Source organism: Cucurbita pepo, chromosome LG01 (assembly GCF_002806865.2).
Source record: "Cucurbita pepo subsp. pepo cultivar mu-cu-16 chromosome LG01, ASM280686v2, whole genome shotgun sequence".
Classification (NCBI taxonomy): domain Eukaryota; kingdom Viridiplantae; phylum Streptophyta; class Magnoliopsida; order Cucurbitales; family Cucurbitaceae; genus Cucurbita; species Cucurbita pepo.
In genome coordinates this window covers 19,419,230-19,435,529 of record NC_036638.1, presented here as the reverse complement: position 1 = coordinate 19,435,529, position 16,300 = coordinate 19,419,230, and the positions used below count along the sequence as shown (strand labels likewise).

Genomic DNA, 16,300 nt, shown 5'->3' with positions numbered 1-16,300 from the left:
ATATAAAAATGTTTAAATGGGCCCGTTACAAAACAAAAAATTATATGTTTAAAATTTTGTTGACATATTTATTGATATAGACTTTAAATTTTTAGTGATAATTATTTACAATGTTCTCAATAGGGATCAAACCCATACAACTACATGATCACTAAATTATCTAATATCAAATTTGTAAATATGAATAAACCATTCATTAAAATAAAAAAATGTAATTGAAATCTCGTTGGTGAGAATTGTTACTCGTAATACCGTATATGGGATTCACGAATCGAGTCAAGACTTAAAAAGATAGGTTTTATTTTATTTATGTTAATTCATAGTTTAGAATCTGAATAACATACCAAAAGAGGTAGAAATTCAAATTATAACAAGTTTGCATACATTCGGGAATACGTTTGAAGAAGGCAAGCCACGTAGTCTTCGCTTTGCTTCCATCCTCCCACTTATTCTTCCTTAATTATCCCTATTTCACCATTAAATCAAACCAAATAAGCTTAACCTTATACACAAATGTTCATGTCATTTTCAGCTCACATTCAAACACTAAACAAGCTCCATTACCTGCCGCTGGAAGAACACTCCAACTTCAATTTCTCCCTTGAAGTAACGTTTGTGTGCTATAACCTGGTACATTCTAGGCGGTAACTCCGACCATCCATTTCTAATTCCTTCCGCTAATAAATCCTTGACATCTATTCTGCAATCATCATTCAGTTCTATCGTTAGTAAACTTTGAATGTGGTGGTGATAATAATAGTAGTAATTATGTAAGAGAAGATCAATGATCTTACTTGACATCGCCAATGTAATCATCACCATCTATAACGTCATGGTCCATGACCTTGAATAAGATATGGAAGTCACCACCGCTCCCAGGGTACTCTGCTAGGAATTTAAATTTCTCCTTCCATACTGGATCTGGTCCTGCATCTGCGCCATTTTTAAAACCACACAAACAAGAATGATATTAATTTATAAAATTTTAGAGGTTAGAAAGAAAAAGAGAGACTAACTTTTAGCAACTTTGCTCATGCGTTCTCGGCCCTTGTAGTTTATATCAACATAAGGGTCAATTGGTTCTGCGAAATGGGGAGAGAATGAATAGGTTAATAAGTAAGTAAGAGCATAGGCGCCATGAGAGCAACAGAAACCGCAGATTGGAGCTTACTATTAAGAGGATCATGGGCTTGAAGTCCTTTACCACTAATCAAGTGGACCTCCAACATACCCATCCCCATCGCTTTGCCTCTGTCTGTCAACCTTGAAGATGAAGTTGAAGGAATACAATGGTGCAGTGGCTTTAAATATATATATATATATATATATATATATATAAGGATAATACCGGATCAAATTTAATAAAGTATAATATTCGATTCTCAAAATAAAAAAGAAAAAATATCACTTTAATTGTTATTCTTTTTTAGTATTATCTTAAACATGTGTATTAATTTTAAATTATTAAATGTATGTTTTAGTTCTAATATCATTTTACGCTTATGACTAATGATGTATGTCAATTGTTATTAAATTATGATCACTTTAATATTTTTAATTAATTTTAAGTTTTGATTTTATTTTTATTTAGAATCGGGTTCTTCCAACCACACACAATGTCAAAATCGTTCATAAAACATGACTTGACCAAGAATTTATGACCGATAATTACTTGTGACAACAAAATTTAACCTATATCAACTATACTATTGACAATGTTATAAAAAAAAAAAACTATTTAAAAAATTTATAGAATTAAAAGAATATATTCAGTCAAATATAAAATTTAAATATTCGTCCGTATCAAAGTAAGCAGCAACCGGATAGATAATAATGAATTAACTTTTTGCTCTTTTATCTTCGGGTTAAAAATCAAACTTTTACAAGGATATGATATTGTCCACTTTAACCATAAGCTCTCATGTTTTTACTTTTAGTTTCACCTCATATTAATAGAGATGTTTTTCTTATAAAATCAAGATCATTCTCTAAATTAACCCATGTGGGACTCACTTCCAAAAATCTTGAATTATAATTATTAAAAAAAAAACGAAACTTTAATGCTGGTATCTTGGATTTTGGCTGTGGGTGAAACCTGTAACTGAGGCATAAAAGAAATGAAGATTACATAACGCGAAAAAGAAGGCAAAAGAAGAAGAAGAAGGCATGGGGATGGGGAGAAGAAAGGGGCATGAAGAACAACAATATTGATATTGAAAAATGCAAGAACGCCGTCTGTGGGGATCGAACCCACGACCACGTGGTTAAAAGCCACGCGCTCTACCACTGAGCTAAGACGGCCTTGTTGTTGTAAAACAAACAACAATATATATATTCTAATAATAAAAAAGCTTAAATTATAGAGTATTCTTGTACTTTGAATATGTTGTTTTGGGAACAATAGATTATGGTTTATGACATTAATATTTAACTGAATGAATTTAAGAAAGGCCACATTAACATAAATATGAGTGAGTAAAGACTAAAATCCATTTCTCACACCACTCAAATACTAAAAGAATTCGAATTCCTTCATTTTTTATTTATTTATTAAATTTAGTGAAACTAAACTTTTTTTATTATTATTTTAAGACAAACAAATTTAAAAACAAATAATATAGATTTTTTTTTTTTTTTTTTTTAAAGNAATTAAGTCCATGAATGTCTTTGTTATCTCCATTTTATAAAAATAATATATATATAATTTGGTTAAAATAATAGTTTTTATTTATTTTTAAAATAATTTGGTTAAGGATTCCATGCGTCAATGAGATTAAAAAGAATTATATCATAGTAAATATATAAATATAGTTTTAAGAAAAAAAAAACTAAAAACAAGAAATCAAATTTTATCTTGTTGCTAGTTGTTACCGTATTTACTAAAATTGAATTGAATGTAACACCAACTTTTATTTATTGAAATTCTCTGTAAATAATAAAATTGACGCAACTTCAATGATGGTAATAAAGTAATTAGACTTTTTGTCACTAAAAGATTTACGTGTGCTGATGTTCTATATAAATAAATAAATGTTAATTGAAACGCTGTTGGTGAGGATCAAACTCATAACATTTGACCACGAATACAAGAGAAATATTATTTTATGGATCTACTAACCCAAAACCATATAATTAAAGTCATGTGTTTTACCAATGAATTATGACGGGTTGATGTTATATTATAATATCTTAAAATTTGAATCACCAATATGTTCATAAATAAAATTATAAAATACTTAGCTTCTTATTTTACTTAGTTTAGACTATTTTGATTACATTTTATTAAAAGAAAAACAAAACAAAGTACAATTTGGTTAGAGCAGCAAGTTTTCACTTTGGTTCAGATTTTGAGCGTTTTTTTGATCAATGACCTTCAAGGGTGAAGGTCACTCCAACTTTAATTTCTCCATTGTACTTAAGGTTGGCTCCTACAACGCTGTACTTTTGTGGCCACATCTCCGACTTCCCATTTTCAACTCCGAAAGCTAATAAATCCTTGATATATATCCTGCCACAGTCATTTAGTTCTATCTCGTAAATCAGATCATTCAATTCGAATATGAGCGTTCTTATTATAAGGGTCTTACGTGGCTTGACCGATGAAATCATCAGCAGATAAAGTGTCTTTGTCCATGACCTTGAGGATGATCTTGTAGTCACCACCGCTCCCCGGATACTCTGCTTGGAATTTAAACTTCTCATTCCATACCGGACTTTCACCTGCATCTACGCCATTTAAATTCACCCAAATATGCTTCCAAATAATAAATGAACTAATAATTGATGAGCTTTAAAGAAAAGAAAAAAAAAAAGACTAACTTTTAGCAACACTGCTCTTTTGTTCTTGGCCCTTATACTGAATCAGAACATAAGGGTCAATTTTACCTACAAAATGAGAGGAAGATGATTAGCTTAATAGCATAATCAAATTAGCTTAATCACAAAGTAAATCAAATCTAGAAAGAATTTGAAGAAGACAGAGAAGAATGACAGGTAAGATTATTATTACCCAGGATATCTTTGCCTCGAAATCCTTTTCCATTTACCAAATTGACCTCCAATATTCCAATCGCCATAGCTTTGTTTCTCTCGCTCAAGCTTGGAGGATTATGAAGCTGCGGTGGGGTTATATAGATGAGCAGCCGCTGCCGAGTCGTCAACATCGATGACTCAACCAACCTCGCAGACACGGGCCCACGTCAAAGAGCCAACATGGGATGCGTGGGGGCTTGGAACAAAGGAAGACGGTTTCAACTCTTGGCGGCATAATTATTTATTATTATTATTATTATTATTATTATTATTATTATTAAAAATTTAAAATTTATTTACCTGTCTTCTAATAAATATTATATACAATTTTTTTTTTTTTGGGTAATATATATCTTATGTATTTAAAAAGATAATGATCCAATCAAATTTAATAAAAGTATATTATTCGATTCTTGATTTAAAATGAAAAATGACAAATATTATTGTCTAATTTTTATTCTTTTTTAATATTATCTTAAATGAAATATATACTTTAGTTCTAAAATAATTTTCAAAAAATGATAATATTTTATCCAAGAATTAAAAGAATATATTTAACAAATATAAAGTTCAGATATTTGTACGAGTCAAAGTAAGCAGGCATGTGATATGATATATACGGAATTGATTTCATTTTGATTCTTGAGAGAGCTGCAAACACAATCTCGTTGTAAAGTTCTCTACATCTATTCTTTTTATAATCAAATCCGCCCCAAAAGAAGGATATTTGCATCTTGCATCTATTGTAATTTTTAAACTCAATCCCAACAAATATCTCTGATGAATTATCACTTCCATTCCCGCAAAAATAAATGAGAAATTTCACTAGGCAAAGAAGATGGGGACGGAAAAGACTTCTCCATCTCCGCTCCACCTTGTAGACATAGTAAACTTGGTAGCTACGGTATTGATACACGCACAATGCACAGTTTTTCTGCTGCACTCAACTCTAAAAAACAGTATATATTTTCAATTTTGTTAAACCAAATGTTTGAAATAAGCGTTTTAAAAGCTTATAATGCCTCATCTTAGTGGAATCATATCTTATTCTAATCAAGCCAGAACAGAAAAACACAAAAGGGATGGATGGGGGAACTGATTCTGGGGACAATTGAGCAAAAGGAAACTGTACAGTGTTTCAGTACACAATGAGTTGGTCATCCAAATACCATCTTTACCTTTCGGGTTCGGTCGAAATGTTAGCCGGTTCACCAGACGTTCTTTCGTCTCGGTTTCTATAGATTTAGTATTGAAGCAGATGGTCTAGGATAAGAAACAGCTTTGTTATTTGTGGTGTCACTGCCTTGACTGGATTTGTTTACGGGTTCGGTTATAGGACCCCCCTTGGCTCCACTTGTTTCAATGGAATCCTGAAGTTGTTCCAATGCTTTCACCACTGAGTTCATGTTTGGTCTTAACTTGGGTTCGGTTGATATGCATTGAATCGCAAGTTTAGCTGCTTTCAGTGCTCCTGCAGTAGAATATTGGCCTTCGATGCGTGTATCCAGCATTTGGAGAACTCTTCTTTTGCTAGTGAGGTAAGGTTTGGCCCATTCCACAAGACTGTGTTCTCCCGATGGTCGGTTTTTGTCTATAGCTCGTTTCCCTGATAAGATTTCGAGAAGAACAACTCCAAAACTATACACGTCGCTCTTGGCAGTCAAATGACCTTCAAAACAAGAGAATGAATCCAGGCTTCGAAATTTAATAACTAGTACTCAACTCATAGTCACACATCATCATGTTTTTTAACATAACAGCACAAGTAGATAGGTTTGTTGTAACAGCCCAAGGCCATTGCTATTAGATATTGTCCGTTTTGGCCCGTTACGTATCATTGCCAGTCTCACGATTTTAAAACATGTCTACTAGGAAGAGGTCTCCACACCCTTATAAGGAATGTTTCATTCTCCTCCAAACTTGTTGCTTACCGATGTGGGATCTCACGATTTTAAAACATGTCTACTAGGCCCGTTACGTATCACTGTCAGTCTCACGATTATAAAACGCATCTAGACTGATTTTGAACAAATAAGGCAAAATGAAAGATACCTGTGATCATATATTCAGGAGCTGCATAGCCATATGTTCCCATTACCCGAGTAGAAACATAGCTTCTATCACCGGTAGGCCCATCCTTAGCTAATCCAAAATCAGAGAGTTTTGCATTATAATCCTGTCATTTCAAAGTTCAACACAAATGAGATTCAAACACAAATATTTCAGAAACATAGTTTCGAAAAGGTCGAATCGTTTCAGATACCGAATCGAGCAGAATATTCGAACTTTTGAAGTCCCGATATATTACTTTCGCTTCCTCACTGTGTAGAAAAGCTAGACCTTTAGCAGCACCAAGGGCAACTTTCAATCGGAGGCTCCATGATAGAGGCTGAAAGTGAGCACTCCCTGATACCCCAGACAGATAAAATGAGAATCTAAGTAAACAAGTAGGTATACAAGTAGAATAAGTGAATAGCTTACTCCTAAATAGATGATTTTCTAAGCTGCCCCGAGGCATAAATTCATAAACAAGAAGTCGATGTTCATCCTCTAAGCAAAATCCAATCAATCTCACAAGATTAGGATGATGCAGCTGTCCTAGGTAGTCAATTTCTGTCTGTAAATTCAGACATCCACAAATCAATCCTACATTACAGATGATTTAAGTATAAACCAAAAGCTATAATTTGGTTAGCAGATGAAGTGAACTAACCAGCCATTCTCTGTGACCCTGAAAGCCTTCCTGGTTGAGCCTTTTAACAGCAATGACCAACCCAGTTCCTGGCTTGGTAGCTGCAAAGGACTGCTCGTCAACCCACCCTTTAAAGACAGAACCAAACCCGCCCTCACCCAGGACACTGTCGGGTCGGAAGTTTCGGGTGGCAGTTTTAAGGTCATTGTAGGTGAAGTTTTTCAAGTTGGAGGACTGCAAGATCTCGCCCTCTGTTCGAGGAGTCCGAGGAGTGGAGACAGATGAGGACTTGCTGATTGAATTGCCCTTATCATTTCCATCTCTTGCAGACTTGAAGCTCAACCCTGTGCAGAAGCCATTATTCAAAGCTCTAGTTAGATCTATAAATGATGCCCTCATCAAAGAACACACAGTCAACCCAATGCCCACTTTAGTTTTCCATCAGAGAGACATGAAAAGAGAAAAATCCAAATCCGAATCAAACCATTTCAGGAAGTAACCAAATCAAAACCAGAGAGTACCCAGAAATAGAAAACAAAGAAGAGCAGAAATTGGAAAACCTAAGTGAAATAAAAGAAGGAAACAAAAGGATTCAAACCAATGTGAAGAGGGCTCTCGGCTTTAATCCTGGCACTAAGGCAGGACCCCATGAACAGTTAGCTCAAAAGAAGGCCTTCAACTGAGCGGCTGCAGAACAGGGAGAATGGGAATAGGGAAAAGGGGGGGGGATAGAGAGAAAATGGCGAAATGGGGAGGTAGCGGTAGGCTATCCCGTGAATGGGAAGTGGATTTGTGTTGCAAGTGTGAAAGGTAGAGGGGTTTCCATGACCAAGCTGTCAAGGAATCCCCAATTTGAATGAGTTGGACCAAAAAAGAAACAAATTCAGATGGGGAAAGGAAAGGAAGACAAAGTTTTGGGGCTTTGGGGAGCGGAATTGAAGTAAAATTTTGGAGTATCCGCGTGGTTTAGCTTTGGGTTATGGGGAAATAGCTTTATTATTGGTTCCCATTAAGAAAGGGGGCAAGGAGGCTAAGCTTAAAGGGGTTGACCTGGCTTTGGCCTACACTCACTGACAGTGTCAATCAACAAGTGGGGAGGGAGTTGCAAGTTGGAAGAAGTAGATTCAAAATGGCATTTACTCCCTGAAACTGAGAGCTATTGGGCGAGCTTTGAGTTATCCTTTTTCTCCCTATGGATTTTAGTACGGTTTGTAAGGAACAATATGCTCCTACAATCCTCAAGTGGCTAGTTGGGTGAGTTTGTGGCCATCAATACACCCAAAGTTTAAAGACTAAACCCGATTACGCCCAAAAGAGTTGGCCTATGCACATTTGTCAACCTCACATGGGGTTAGCCAAAAGTCGATTAGGGTCGACCAATAGGCATAAGTGGTCAACCCCTCAATATCTATTTGTCAATTCGGTTCATCCTTTTGAGAATTTGACCTTAAACAATTTAGCCCCAATCCTTCAAGGGTCATCTTAGTTTGTTCATTCAAACGGTAAGGTTGACCATGACTTTAACCATCTCTCACAAGTCAACTGAGAAACCTTAGAGCTAGACTAATCTTAAAAAATGAGGGAGAAAGCCAAAAGTTAACTGGATTGAATAATTATCCAACGGATTCCATAGAATTTTAATATGCTCAAATATATACATATAAAATATAAATTCCCACCACATTCTAAAAGTACACCACCAATACATATATTTTTTTTTAAGATCTAAGCTTTCTAATAAAATTTGATTCATATTTCTAATTTGACAGATATATTTTTGTTTTAATAATATAAATTAATTATTTTTTTAAAGTGGGAGATTCCAAGTTATGATCTTTTAATAATATTCTTATTTTTAATTAGTTGAAAAAACAGTTACGCAAATTAAACTTTAATTTTAAATAACTATTTCAATTTTCACTTGTGGTTGGGAATTTGTTACATTAATTTCCTAACAATCAATAATTTGAAAAAAAAAAAATAATAATAATAGATGAGACCCCATTCAATCAATGCATGATATTAATTAATTATTGAGTAAATGAACTAATATGATCGCAATTGTCAATTTTACCCTCTTAAAATAAAACGCTTCCAAAAGTGCGGCCAGTCCCTTAAAGACGAGAATTGATTATTCAGAATAATTAATTTTTATTTTTAAATATTATAAAACATGACTAATTGCTATTCATTTTTTTTATATATATATAAAATTCAGCCGATAACATTGACCTGTTGACCTATTACCTGTCATGTGGGTTACAGCAGATAGTTTGTTCCAAATAAATAAATAATATACATAAGAAGACAGATTTGTTTTTTTCTTTTTTTCTTTCCCATCTATTTATATAATAATAAATTTCATTTTATTTAATAAAGGAATTATAATTGTGTATTTAATTTTCACCACCGACGAGATTTATTCTTCTTAGTCAACCAATAGCTAAATTTAAGACATTGAAATAAACACAAAGTCAATTCATGTATTATTTAATTTTTTTTAATATTTTAATTCAATCTAAATATCAGTTTATAGCTTCCTAATAATCAAGATTAAATTAATCATGAAGGGTTCCAGTAATATCTTTTGTCTAAACATTACTTTACCTGCAAATGTTTCAATATATAAACTTAATAGTATGAACACAAGAAAAAAATACTATAAATTTGATTATATTCTTTAATTAGGCGTAATTTGTATTATTTTAATATGGTATTTTCCTTTGATAGTCTGACATTTCCAAAAGCGTTACATGATATTTTAGCTGACCATTGGTTGACTTTTAATATCTAAATAATAATTATTTTATTTTATTTTTTTGTTTAGTCAATTGTGGAAAAATAAACTCCCAACAGTATTTAGTTTGGTCATTTATGAATCTTTGACTTCATCAAGACACGATATTTGAGAAATTATATGATATTATTTGAAAATAAAGATCTTTTAAAAAAATCTTGAAATTAGATCATAATCAAATATTTGAAGACTTGGGTTTCATTATTATTATTATAGTTTTATGGCGTGCATTTTTTGTCTTTAATGATTAGAAGCTGAGTTTTTTTTTTTTTTTTTTCTTTTTTGACTTTTGATTTAGAAAAAACTAATTGTTTTTAATTAATTTATATATGTTGCAACCCAACATTATACAGCTATGATCGGCTATACAAATGAGATCTATCTGTTCCAATGGCTAAGCTAGATGTTGTGTTTATGTTGTTGTCTTTCATGTTTGGAAGCTAGCATGGTCGAGGTCGTCTTGGATGAGTGGCGTCTCATACATTTCTTCAATTTGCGTTCCTCTGTAACTACATATGCTCAAGATTCGACACCTGATGCTTCGGACATTCCTCTGGAATATGGTTACGTTACCTACCTCTCGCTTTGAAGAGTGAAAATTATCCCCACATACCAACAAAAGTCATTTTAACATGATTTGTTTTAGAATGCATGTAAATGAGAACAAAGTATACTAAAATGACATATGTTGGTCTGTGAGGATAATTTTCATTTTTAGAAACAAGAAGTAGGTAATGTAACCATGTCGTAAGAGAATGCCGAGGTCATTAGTTGCCGAATCCGTATTTCGAATCCTGGACATGGGTCATTACATTCACTCGAGAAATTAATTAATTATGTATACCAGACATTATAGGAAATTGAATATGCTTCATTTTATACTATAATATGGTGTAATATAATACAAAATGAAAGCTTCAAAAGTAGCATGGAAAAAAGGAAGCAGATATCCATAAATGGAATAAACTGCATGCTCTAAAACACATTTCATCCAGATTTACATGCAATATTTCACATGTTGAACCAAACAAACTAAACAAAAACCAAAAAATGCAGAGAATAATGATAATGTTTCTGCATTTTCATGATGGTGAACGATGATCCTACTCCTTTGCCACCTCCATCGCTCATTCCAAGTCCTGAAGTTCCTCCAAATCCGTCACTACTTCATACATTGAAGGCCTGTGTTTGGGGTCTTCGGACAGGCATTTAAACGCAAGCTTAGCTACTCTAAGTGCCTTCTTCACCTCACACTGCCCCTCTATTCTACCATCCATAATCCTCAATACTCGTCTGTGGTTAACACAAGGCCTTGCCCAATCTACCAAGTTTTGTTCTTTCGGAGGCTTCGTCGAGTCCAACGCTCCTCTACCGCATAAAATCTCAAGTAGAACCGCTCCAAAACTATATACGTCGCTCTTCGGCATCAAATGACCTAATATTCCAAAACCAAACTCAAAGTTTAGAAAACTATACTAAAATAGAATTGAAAGTTCGAAAATCTATTAAATACCTGTGGACATGTATTCTGGCGCTGCATAGCCATAGGTACCCATGCATCGTGTCGAAACGTGGCTTTGGTTGCCTATCGGTCCGTCCTTGGCTAATCCAAAGTCTGAGATTTTCGCGTCGTAGTTCTGTGGATTAAAGTGTTATTAGACAACAACAAAGTTATTGATGTATTGTGTGTATATATATGTTTATACCGCATCAAGCAAGATGTTTGAGGATTTGAAGTCACGATGGATGACTTTTTTGCTATGCAAATATGCCAAACCCCTAGCAGCATCAACAGCAATTTTCATACGTAGCTTCCATGAAAGAGGTTGAGACCAAGATCCCCCTGAAAATTTTTAATTTTTCCAATTTTCCCATTTAGATTTAAGAAGCTAAACTCAAAATCAAGAAGAATTTAGAAGCTAGAGGACTCACTCCCAAAAAGATGATTGTCCAAGCTGCCACGCGACATGAACTCATAAGCAAGAAGCTGGTCGTCATTCTCCAAGCAATATCCGACAAGTTTCACAAGATTTGGATGATGCAATTGTCCCAAATAGTTGATTTCCGCCTATAATGAATTCCCACAACACTTAATAAAAAAATCAAAACCATATCTAAGCTTTTGTATTAATGAGATACTCACCAACCATTCACTGTGTCCTTGCATGCCATCTTGATTGTGTCTTTTGACAGCAATAGCTATGCCAGTGCCGGACTTGGTGGCGGTGAGCGAGTGGTCATCGATCCAGCCTTTAAACACACTCCCAAAACCTCCCTCTCCCACCATGCTCCTTTGACGGAAATTCCCAGTGGCCCTTTTCAGCTCATTAAAGCAAAACCTCTTCAGATTTGAAGACTGCAAAATCTCATCCTCCGTTCTTGGACTTGGATGAACCGACGCTGACGAACTCGAACCGTTCGATTCATTGCTTCCATTTTTCTCATAATCACTCGAATCCTTCCCTATATACACAAATCCCCAACAGCCAAATTACTCCATATATCCCACACGGATCATCAAAATGATTCCTTTACAATGAAATTCACTCAAAGATTGAACTTTTTAAACACCCTTTTGAGATTAGGCATTAATTTCATGAATTTCAACCAAAACACACAAAATCACACAAAAAAAAAAAACGAAAAACAACAGCAAAGAACAAAAGAAGAACATACCATGATAAGGGCTTCCATTTTCCATGGCAAGACTAACACAAGATCCCATCTTGTTGGTTTGTTTATGAAGGATGAAGAAGAGAAAGTGAAGAGCTCATAAACCCAATAACTAAGGAGGAGAAATATATATAAGACTGAGGGTGAGGGTCTGCAGAAGGGAAGAAACAAAACAGTGNTTTTAACTTTTAGTGAAAAATATAATATCTTTCGAACAAAATTAATATAGGAAGAGTGTGATAAAGAGTCTACTCCTTCGAAATGGCCATTAATGCTATTTAGGACCGACAACCCGTTCTGTTTATCATAAATCTCTTTCATTATTTGATTTTTTGCTGTCGTCTTCTAACATTACCGANTGGGGAAAACGGGGTTGACTTGCTGAGTCGGCCGCCAGATCATACGTTATATTCAATGTGCAAAAAATCACAGGCGTGTGTTCAAAATCCTACGCATACAAACCACAATCAAATGGCAATTACTCGGCACAATCATACGTCACGTCTAAGTTCGCACAATCGCCACGTGGGTCGGTAACAAAAATTCCCTCCACCTAAGCTTCAATAATATAAAGTGGCCATTTAATTCATTAAAGCAATAGCAACTTTTTTATTTAAAAAATTAAATTTTATTTAGGTGGGTTCCATGAAAGTATGAGGAAGAAGAGCAGTATGAATAAGGTAATTTCCCTATTTTTTTTTTTTTTTTATTTATTTATTTATGTAGCTTTCGGTGTAATCTAATACATAGGATATGCTTCATGATTTCATAATCGAATATAATTTTGTATGGGTGATATTACACCTAATTATCCGTGGACTTATAATATTGTAAATATTATCCATTTTATTTTCATTATTTTCTCTCAATTTTTTTACCTTTTTACTTTTTTATTTTTTTTTTACTTTTTTTATTATTGTGTGAAAGTGGAACTTATGATGGATGTCTAACTAAAGTGTAAATCCCATTTGGGATAATGCTTTCCCTTTTCTGATTTGCCAATCCCCATCATTCCAACTTAGATTTTATCATTTTTTTAATTTCCACAAAAAATTTTAAATTAATTTAGCCATCTATTTAATTTGTTTATATTCGAGGAAAAAAACACTTTTGAGTTATATTTATACTGCGAAAAAATACTCTTAATTCTATTTTTTATTACTCTTAATTCTATTTTTTATTGTAATTAAATATATTTTATTTAGTTAGGTAGGTTTGGAACATTATTTTTTTTTTTATAATGATTTTAAAAATATACCATTGGTTGAATTATTTGTGAGATTGAAATATGTTATAATTATTATAATTATTAGGGGGAGAAAATATGTGTGGGAAAGAGAGGAAGAAATTTTTGTCAAAGAAAATTAGTTTGAAAAAGTGCAGATACCTATACAGTAATTAGGAAATTAAATGTGTTATATGATTAATATGGGAGATTAAATATCAACTCTCTTTTTAAGAAAAAAAAAAACACTAATAAATAAAACTTCTTTCTTCCCCATTTTAGTCCATTCCTTTTTTTTTTTTTAATTTAATTTTGTTTCTTTTATTATAATTTTTTAACTTTTAGTGAAAAATATAATATCTTTCGAACAAAATTAATATAGGAAGAGTGTGATAAAGAGTCTACTCCTTCGAAATGGCCATTAATGCTATTTAGGACCGACAACCCGTTCTGTTTATCATAAATCTCTTTCATTATTTGATTTTTTGCTGTCGTCTTCTAACATTACCGACTTTTAAATATCGAATTTTTTTAAACCACTAAAGTTGTTAGAATAATTTTTTTATTTCTCTAACTACAGTATAATTCATAAGCGATCATCTTTTCTGTATCAAAAACCTTAAAGAATAATGATTTTATCATTCGTTTGTTTTTCGCTTCAAGTTTTTGAGAAATAAGTGTAAAATTATAAAGGAAAAAACTACGATTTAATTAAGTTTTTTTTATTGACTTTACAACAATATTATCCTAAAAATTCATATAGTTAGATATAATATGGTGATTAAACATAATTGCATGTGATTAGGTCATAAACCATCATAGCCTAAGTTCCACTCTTAATTAACTTAGTTAGGCGCATCAAGATTGACCTTAATTTTATTTTCAAAAATACATTTTGTTTTAAGCATTTCTTATAAAACCAAAAAACAGTATCTTTAGTTATATTTTCTTTTTAAATAAATTATATATAAAAAATTTTAGTTTGTTCCACGGCTCAAAATGTTTATATTAATGTCAAATTACTAGATCGAATAATTATTATTAATATTAAATACTAGATATCGTTGAAGTGATTATCGGAATAGGAATGCCATTGACAATGATTATCGATAATGAGTAATGGATATTTTAAAGATTTTCGTACGCTTAAAAACATTTTATAAAATAATTAGAAAGATATGAGTTATTTGATATCTTATTATTATTATTAATATCTCAGTTTTGAATATTAAGAAAAGGGTAAGTATGTGATAATCATCATTAATTTACACAACCTCTGTTACTTTTCATATTTTTCAAACACATATTCATGAAGTCATACCAAATTTAAGTAAATTATGTGCAGATCGGATTTGGTAAAATCTTTTATTATTATAGATTAGGTCAGATAATCTTGGAACTTTCAACAATCTTAATTCCACCTATACCCAACTTTTCTAAATTTTATGGATAATATATTATTCAAAACCATAATTAACAATCTTAGACTTAGAATTTGGATTCACCTCCGGATAGCTCGATATTTACCTGCTATATAATTACGTTACTTACTTCACGTAAAATTGTTCAAAACAAAACACGTTTAATTTTAGAGTTTTTATGATTGAGACACGAAAGTACACATTAGTGTTATGGATAGTATTTTTCAAAATTTTAAGCCTTTTTCAGTCATTTTATTCTTAAGATTACTCTCATTCGTATATGGTCTCGATTCATTCATGTACCCCTCATTTTCCTTGAGTGTCACATACCCACTAGCTTTCACCTTGGTTTGTCCACGAACCACGTCTTACTAGAAAATATATCACTCTAATACCATTTGTAACAACCTATGCCGCACTCACGTCGTCCTCTATTTTTCATATATATATATATATATATTTAATTCAAAAGAAAAAAAATCTTGTGATAAGCTATTTCAGTATGATTTTGAAAGAAGAAATTGATTTTGGTGCAATTTGAGACAAATTTGATAAGCTATGAAAGTTTAATTTATTTAGTGAAGTTGGTGTTAAACTTAATATCATTATTATTTAATAAGAGTTAGATATAGTTTGCGGGAGGCAATATAATTCCAATCTATCTTTATTATTATTATTTTTTTAAGGTAGTTGACCAATTATTTTCCACATTCGTGGCCACCAGCTCAATCAATTTTGACAACTCGACAAAAAAAGATCATCGTATCTTCAGTTTTATGCATGGAAATAGCTTCCATAAAATCATTTACAAAGCTTTTTAATTGAAAATATTAATCATTTTCCCCAAACCAAAATTATACAACATATTTAGAACAAACCAATTTATAATATTTATGGGCAAAGTGTTTTTTTTTTANCCAAAATTATACAACATATTTAGAACAAACCAATTTATATTATTTATGGGTAAAGTGTTTTTTTTATATATGGTTTGCGTGCAATCTCGTGTAACACCCTATGTACCTTAAATACTTGTTTTATAGTTTGTTATTGAAAAATTGGGTTCCCTTGGTCGGCGACCATTAGCTCATTTTTCAATTCTTCTATAAACTATTTTTAAAGGGATAAGGGGAACATGCCTAACACATAACCTAATATATCTTGGACTTCACACCCTCCAACCTTTTGTCTTCTCCATTGTCTTCTAATTTATTATTTTTTTTTTTTATATTAAACTTATCGTTTCATTTCTGGTCAGAGCTACACTAATCAATAATTAAATATTATATCGTAGTCGGTACAGAAAACAAATTAAAAAATACAATGTGGAATAAAAGTTGGGTCAACATATAAGGATCGAGCCATAACACAAATGATTATATAAGAATTTGGGTCGAACCCAAACTCAACTCCTTGCCTCTCAAGAAAGCACGAGCTATTTATATCTTGACTTGTGACAT

The 16,300-nt window shown here is 32.4% G+C and overlaps 4 protein-coding genes and 1 non-coding gene across 9 annotated transcripts; all 5 read right to left on the bottom strand.

The window, feature by feature from the left end:
* Positions 1-279: 279 nt before the first annotated feature.
* LOC111792221 (16 kDa phloem protein 2) lies at positions 280-1,298 on the bottom strand. The gene is made up of 5 exons (XM_023673607.1): positions 1,172-1,298; positions 1,017-1,082; positions 795-933; positions 565-700; positions 280-466 (listed from the first exon to the last, which is right to left on the bottom strand). The coding sequence occupies exons 1-5, from the start codon at positions 1,239-1,241 to the stop codon at positions 461-463; spliced, it is 417 nt and encodes a 138-aa protein (XP_023529375.1). The 5' UTR covers positions 1,242-1,298; the 3' UTR covers positions 280-460.
* A 931-nt stretch (positions 1,299-2,229) lies between these two features.
* Positions 2,230-2,301, bottom strand: TRNAK-UUU. Its single transcript has one exon. It is a non-coding gene; the product is annotated as a tRNA-Lys (tRNA).
* Positions 2,302-3,210: 909 nt separating this feature from the next.
* On the bottom strand, positions 3,211-4,115 carry LOC111806697 (16 kDa phloem protein 1-like). Of its 2 annotated transcripts, none has more exons than XM_023692112.1 (4): positions 4,010-4,115; positions 3,820-3,885; positions 3,588-3,726; positions 3,211-3,508 (listed from the first exon to the last, which is right to left on the bottom strand). In XM_023692112.1, the coding sequence occupies exons 1-4, from the start codon at positions 4,074-4,076 to the stop codon at positions 3,364-3,366; spliced, it is 417 nt and encodes a 138-aa protein (XP_023547880.1). In that variant the 5' UTR covers positions 4,077-4,115; the 3' UTR covers positions 3,211-3,363. The 2 variants fall into 2 exon arrangements, with proteins under 2 accessions (XP_023547880.1, XP_023547890.1); XM_023692122.1 differs by having other exon boundaries at positions 3,588-3,720.
* Positions 4,116-5,020: 905 nt separating this feature from the next.
* LOC111779154 (receptor-like cytoplasmic kinase 176) lies at positions 5,021-7,696 on the bottom strand. Of its 4 annotated transcripts, XM_023659258.1 has the most exons (6): positions 7,323-7,692; positions 6,746-7,068; positions 6,514-6,649; positions 6,296-6,438; positions 6,085-6,208; positions 5,021-5,701 (listed from the first exon to the last, which is right to left on the bottom strand). In XM_023659258.1, exons 1-6 carry the CDS (start codon positions 7,372-7,374, stop codon positions 5,268-5,270), a joined length of 1,212 nt encoding a protein of 403 aa, XP_023515026.1. In that variant the 5' UTR covers positions 7,375-7,692; the 3' UTR covers positions 5,021-5,267. The 4 variants fall into 4 exon arrangements, with proteins under 4 accessions (XP_023515026.1, XP_023515009.1, XP_023515017.1 ...); XM_023659241.1 differs by having other exon boundaries at positions 6,296-6,649; positions 7,323-7,696; XM_023659249.1 differs by lacking the exon at positions 7,323-7,692 and having other exon boundaries at positions 6,746-7,298.
* A 2,675-nt stretch (positions 7,697-10,371) lies between these two features.
* On the bottom strand, positions 10,372-12,280 carry LOC111809027 (receptor-like cytoplasmic kinase 176). Its single transcript, XM_023695346.1, has 6 exons — positions 12,198-12,280; positions 11,665-11,984; positions 11,454-11,589; positions 11,228-11,364; positions 11,035-11,158; positions 10,372-10,956 (listed from the first exon to the last, which is right to left on the bottom strand). The coding sequence occupies exons 1-6, from the start codon at positions 12,244-12,246 to the stop codon at positions 10,649-10,651; spliced, it is 1,074 nt and encodes a 357-aa protein (XP_023551114.1). The 5' UTR covers positions 12,247-12,280; the 3' UTR covers positions 10,372-10,648.
* Between the last annotated feature and the right edge of the window lie 4,020 nt (positions 12,281-16,300).

Excerpts from the sequence above, each read along its gene's own strand:
- LOC111792221 (XM_023673607.1), bottom strand. The coding sequence starts at position 1,241 with ATGGGGATGGGTATGTTGGAGGTCCACTTGATTAGTGGTAAAGGACTT. Across the intron at positions 934-1,016 it reads CATGAGCAAAGTTGCTAAAA|ATGCAGGACCAGATCCAGTA; the intron begins GTTAGTCTCTCT and ends AAAATGGCGCAG. Across the intron at positions 701-794 it reads GATTACATTGGCGATGTCAA|AATAGATGTCAAGGATTTAT; the intron begins GTAAGATCATTG and ends TGATGATTGCAG.
- LOC111806697 (XM_023692112.1), bottom strand. The coding sequence starts at position 4,076 with ATGGCGATTGGAATATTGGAGGTCAATTTGGTAAATGGAAAAGGATTT. Across the intron at positions 3,886-4,009 it reads TCGAGGCAAAGATATCCTGG|GTAAAATTGACCCTTATGTT; the intron begins GTAATAATAATC and ends CTCATTTTGTAG. Across the intron at positions 3,509-3,587 it reads GATTTCATCGGTCAAGCCAC|GATATATATCAAGGATTTAT; the intron begins GTAAGACCCTTA and ends TGACTGTGGCAG.
- LOC111779154 (XM_023659234.1), bottom strand. The coding sequence starts at position 7,123 with ATGAGGGCATCATTTATAGATCTAACTAGAGCTTTGAATAATGGCTTC. Across the intron at positions 6,650-6,745 it reads AGGGTCACAGAGAATGGCTG|ACAGAAATTGACTACCTAGG; the intron begins GTTAGTTCACTT and ends CTGAATTTACAG. Across the intron at positions 5,702-6,084 it reads TCCTGAATATATGATCACAG|GTCATTTGACTGCCAAGAGC; the intron begins GTATCTTTCATT and ends CTTGTTTTGAAG.
- LOC111809027 (XM_023695346.1), bottom strand. The coding sequence starts at position 12,246 with ATGGGATCTTGTGTTAGTCTTGCCATGGAAAATGGAAGCCCTTATCAT. Across the intron at positions 11,985-12,197 it reads AAATGGAAGCCCTTATCATG|GGAAGGATTCGAGTGATTAT; the intron begins GTATGTTCTTCT and ends TTGTGTATATAG. Across the intron at positions 11,590-11,664 it reads AAGGACACAGTGAATGGTTG|GCGGAAATCAACTATTTGGG; the intron begins GTGAGTATCTCA and ends AATTCATTATAG.